At 42.5% G+C, this 4,527-nt stretch overlaps 1 protein-coding gene across 2 annotated transcripts; it reads right to left on the bottom strand.

Annotated features, from left to right (window-relative positions):
* Positions 1-381: 381 nt before the first annotated feature.
* LOC114868367 (multidrug and toxin extrusion protein 1-like) lies at positions 382-4,185 on the bottom strand. 2 transcript variants are annotated; one of them, XM_029171864.3, is made up of 17 exons: positions 3,993-4,185; positions 3,774-3,875; positions 3,584-3,652; positions 3,355-3,503; positions 3,159-3,201; positions 3,020-3,064; positions 2,831-2,928; positions 2,639-2,736; positions 2,444-2,557; positions 2,280-2,347; positions 2,069-2,177; positions 1,915-1,990; positions 1,749-1,818; positions 1,519-1,651; positions 1,349-1,443; positions 1,198-1,272; positions 382-1,108 (listed from the first exon to the last, which is right to left on the bottom strand). In XM_029171864.3, exons 1-17 carry the CDS (start codon positions 4,116-4,118, stop codon positions 824-826), a joined length of 1,755 nt encoding a protein of 584 aa, XP_029027697.1. In that variant the 5' UTR covers positions 4,119-4,185; the 3' UTR covers positions 382-823. The 2 variants fall into 2 exon arrangements, with proteins under 2 accessions (XP_029027697.1, XP_029027698.1); XM_029171865.3 differs by lacking the exon at positions 1,915-1,990 and having other exon boundaries at positions 1,749-1,852.
* Positions 4,186-4,527: the final 342 nt, after the last annotated feature.

Here is a 4,527-nt window from a genome sequence, read left to right as displayed (position 1 = left end):
TCTAGAGGTGTTTGGGGCATGTCCCACTGGGTTTCACCAGAAGTGTCCTGTGTCCTCGCTTAGACTACTGCCCCAGCTACCTGGCCCATGGATAAACAGATGAATCACATAAATGTGCTGGGGAGTGTGGGAGAGTGTCAGGTGAGTGAGAGAGGAGAGTGTGAGATGACCACTCCAGCCCTTGTTCCTGATGGTCTGGAAATGACCACTCATGGCCTTGTTCCTGATATTCCGGTGACCATTCCTACCCTAGGAATGCCCTAGTTCTTGATGGACTTGATATTTCATTGGTTTTGTTTTGTCCCTCATTCAGTCCTCCCTGCGCCCACCTTGCTTGGCTGACCCGTCTTTGGGAAGCTGGGAATTGTCAGGAATCATATCTTGTTTGCTCATTTCCTGTTTTATTTTGCCAAGGCTGTGTCATCACCACAACCAGTCATGTGATTCACCAGCTGTTATCAATTAGTCATTTAGTTTAGTATTTAAGCATCACTACTGTATTTACCTTGTTCAGTTACCAGATTGTCTGCTCACGTTACCCGGTTTGTCAGCCTTTCAGCACTCATCTTGGTTTTGATTCTCGTGCCTGTTTTTTTTTTTTTTTTACCTTTCCATTGCCTTTCCTTTGTGGGAGACTGTTTTCTCAGTAAAGTAGACTGTTTTTTAACTATAACTCGATGAATGCTGTGAAAGAATAAATACAATGCATTTTTGTCACAAATTCACTTTCTTTTTGCCACAGCTTAGCGCTGTGTTAATGTATCAATAGGTTCAGTCTATTGTTGTGCACAGTACATTAACATTTAATGCAGCAGGTGAAGGATTACTGAGCTAATGAGACCAACACGGTGGAAAGATTCCGATTAGGAGTATCAGTAGCATTAATCCAGTCTATGTTCCTGGCCTCTGAATGCTGAGGCTTTGGCAATGGCACAAGGAAGTGGACGCTTGCTCCCGCAGCCAGAAAAGCCACAGCTATGAACACTGCAAGGCCTCGTCTGAGGATCAGCTGGGTAGAAGAGAGACGATCTTGAAGTTGAGGTAGCTCATGCATTTGCTTATCTTCATCATCGTGTGTTGTGCTCTCTGATGTGCAGTCGTCTCCTGGCTTTAAAGAAAGGAAAATATTGTCATTCAATTTTAGGTGGTGTTGGGATTTAGACAACAAAGGTGGATGCGTTGTAGCTGTGTACTGACTTTAACATTACTTGATGACTGTCCGCTAGCATCTGAAACAGCTATGTATGTCTTTTTCAGGGCTCGTTTCACAGCCTGCAAACAACAGCATTAGAAAAGTATCTGTCAGGTCATTGGATTTGAATGAGTCTGAAAGTAATCATTAATTCACCTCTTCTGTCATTTCCTTCCATTTTAAATTAAAGATGACAACGATGTAGAAGGTGGATTGTAAGATGACACAAATGAGCAGCCCTAGCCAGTAACCTGCAGGAGACAAATCAGTCTGTCAAGAGTGTAGCGACATTAATCTGCCTCCTTATTGAACCACAGTCTAGTTACCCAGAACTCTCAGGTTTGCCACGAACATTAGGACGATGCTCAATGGAAGTCCTATGCCGTAGTACCCAACGAGATTAGCTACAGCTGGTATTTTCTGTTTTCCCGTGCCCAAGAAAATGCCAGTGCAAACACACTGGGGTAGTGAGAAACAAAAATATGTTTGGATTTGATGTATAGGACATGTTTTTAATTAAAATGTACAGTGTATATACTGCAGCTGTTGGACTTACCACAAGTCCGTCGAAGAACTGAAGAAAGCAATGCGCATTCATCAAATGGGAAACAAGACCTACAATCTCCCTGAGAAGATCATTTAGATCATATATTATATGATCTAAATGTTAAATATCCCAGTTGATACATAAAACAAACGGAAATAATCTGAGGTAAACTTACTTGTCAGAGGTGAATATGAAGCCAATTACTGTTTTAGTAGAGGCAAGTACAAGACCCTCAACAACCGCAAAGCTCGCTGAAATGTAGTAATGAATGTTCAACGTAATAAAACGATTCTCACTTTTGGAGACAAGTTTTCACGTTTCAAACTAACCTGCAAGAATGAGTGACATCTTACTGGAGAGCATGGCCCTGTCGGTGTCCCCTGCTCCCAGGGCGTTCCCCACGCGGGCACATGCTGCTGCTTGAATAGCATAAGGGAACTACAATATGGAGTTGTCACGGTGAAATAAAATACTGTAAATAAAACAGGTAATAATAGAAACAACAACATCTACAAGTGATGACTGAATAAACTGCTGTACCATGTAGGTTATGAATGCCAACATTATCATAGCATGCTGAGCTGCCAGTTCATTCTCACTGAGCATTCCTGATCAGTCGAAACAAAAAAAGACCACAGTTATGATTCAGTGCTTAAATGGATGAAAGTATAATAATTATGAATATAAAGTATAATAATACCTACCTGCAAAGAATCCCCCAAACTCATAAACCCACCATTCGAAACATGTCATTAATGTACTGGGAATGGCTAGTTTCATATAGGAGCCCCACTCCTGCAGTGATTCTAGGGACCAGCCTGCAGGGGGCGAAAGAGACTCTTACGTAGCATATGCAGTATGGAAGACAGAGCAGTCAGCCACTGTGAAAAGCACTTCACCTCCCCATGTCGCTACGTAGAGCTTCTTCCACCAAATGTAGGCAAATAGAAACGCACAGTTGTAAATGTGAGACAGAGTATTAGCTGCTGCAGATCCACTGGAACATGAGCAAACAGTCACAGATTCAGGAGGGGGCTCATACTTTCATTCAACCAAAAGAAAAAGATACTGATGTGTTAAAGTAAACATACTAAACTCCCAGATCCAGCCAATGAAGGAATATGTAGTTGGTCATCACATTGGCTACGTTTGCCAAAGCAGCAGTGTACATCTGAGGCAGTATGATGTCCTGAGTAGACAAACACCAGACGATGAAGACCACTCCCACATCATATTTAGACTCTGTGTAATACCATTCATATGCTAGAATGTGACCGCACCTGGTTTTGCAGATAAGATGACTGAAGACGATGCAGAAACATTGCCTGATAGACAAACAGTCAAATAAAATCCCTAAATGTTGACACCAATATTATCATTTCTACTGCAAATGTAAGAAAGCCAAGAGTCACAACTTACTGGTACTGCTGGAAGGAAGGCTGTAATGTATAGCTGGGCTATTCTGAAATCAAGAAGTCATTAACCTTTCATTTTAATAAATGACATGAGCTCATATTATTTGGGTTTAGGATTCTCTTCTCCACAGTGATTGTTCTCTGTCAAACTGAGACAACCAGAACAGATTTGAATACAGATTCTAGTGGCTGCTTGTCACCTGGCCACAGTGGGATCCTGGCCCAGGCGTAGCAGGACGGCCTGAGCGTTTATGAGCAGACCCCAGCAGGGCAGACAGAACAGCAGCAGGATGATGACGCCTCGCTGCAGGATCACCCCCACCCGCAGCAGGTTCTTACCACCGAACGTCTGCACCGTACAGTCAGCGTGAAAGGCATCAGAAATGTGAGTAATAACCAGCGAATCAGGGGAAAAAAGTTTTCTCTCACCTGAGACACCAGGGTATCACATGCCAGAGCCAGACCACACCCTGTTGCTGCAGTGGTCACGTTGATGGTCTGGAATGCAGCAAATATGATCATAAGAGGTCATGTATCGATGACGTCAGCAGCTATGTGACAGAGATAGTTTTATTTCCTCATATTAGCTTCCACAACTCTATGTAGCATGGCCACTTACAGCAGAAGCTAATCCATAGCCAGCCATCACTTCGTTACCCAGACGCCCACAGAATATGGTGACCACAAATGGAAGCAGGAAAAGGAGGATTCGAGAGAGAAGCTGGAAAGACAGGAATCATAAATGCTGTTGTGCCAAAAATAGAAGTGATCCAGGAAATTTTGGAAACCAGATTTCTCTTTAGAGATTTCTCTGGTAAGAACTGAACCTGATTCTTACCAGGGGCCCTGTCATCCTCAGGAGGTGGTACAGCTCATCTCTGCAGGTGAGCGGAACCTTGTTGCGCAGCCACGTGCAGCAGAACAGCTTGTCACTGGGCTCCTGCATGTCGCTGGATCGGTTCATTCCGCCGAAGCTTGTGCTCTTCGTCGTGTACTGCACCGTCTTTGTGTTGTCACTCGTCAGGGACAGAATTCACCACGATTGTGTAAAGGGTGTCATCCTTTTTAAGGTTACTAATTAATTTACTTGATAGTGGTTTGGCAAACTGCTTTATGGATCTGACACATGGCAAAACACCCAAGATAAAAATAAATGAATTTAAAACTGCTGTTTATCATGTTGTACCTGTATAAAATATATAATTACCGTTGCAATTTAAACCTAAATTCAGTTATAGGACAATGATTACAATTTGATTTTGATTGAATTTTTGGAGTAAATGATCATAAGTCTCATAGCTGAACATTCTACACAACCTCTGTGTTGTTTTTATATGTGAACACATAAAATTAGTGTTCATGAACAGCCATTG

The sequence above is a fragment of the Betta splendens genome, chromosome 13 (genome assembly GCF_900634795.4).
Source record: "Betta splendens chromosome 13, fBetSpl5.4, whole genome shotgun sequence".
Lineage (NCBI taxonomy): Eukaryota > Metazoa > Chordata > Actinopteri > Anabantiformes > Osphronemidae > Betta > Betta splendens.
The sequence above is the reverse complement of the archived record's forward strand: the minus strand, read 5'-3'. Positions and strand labels throughout refer to the sequence as shown.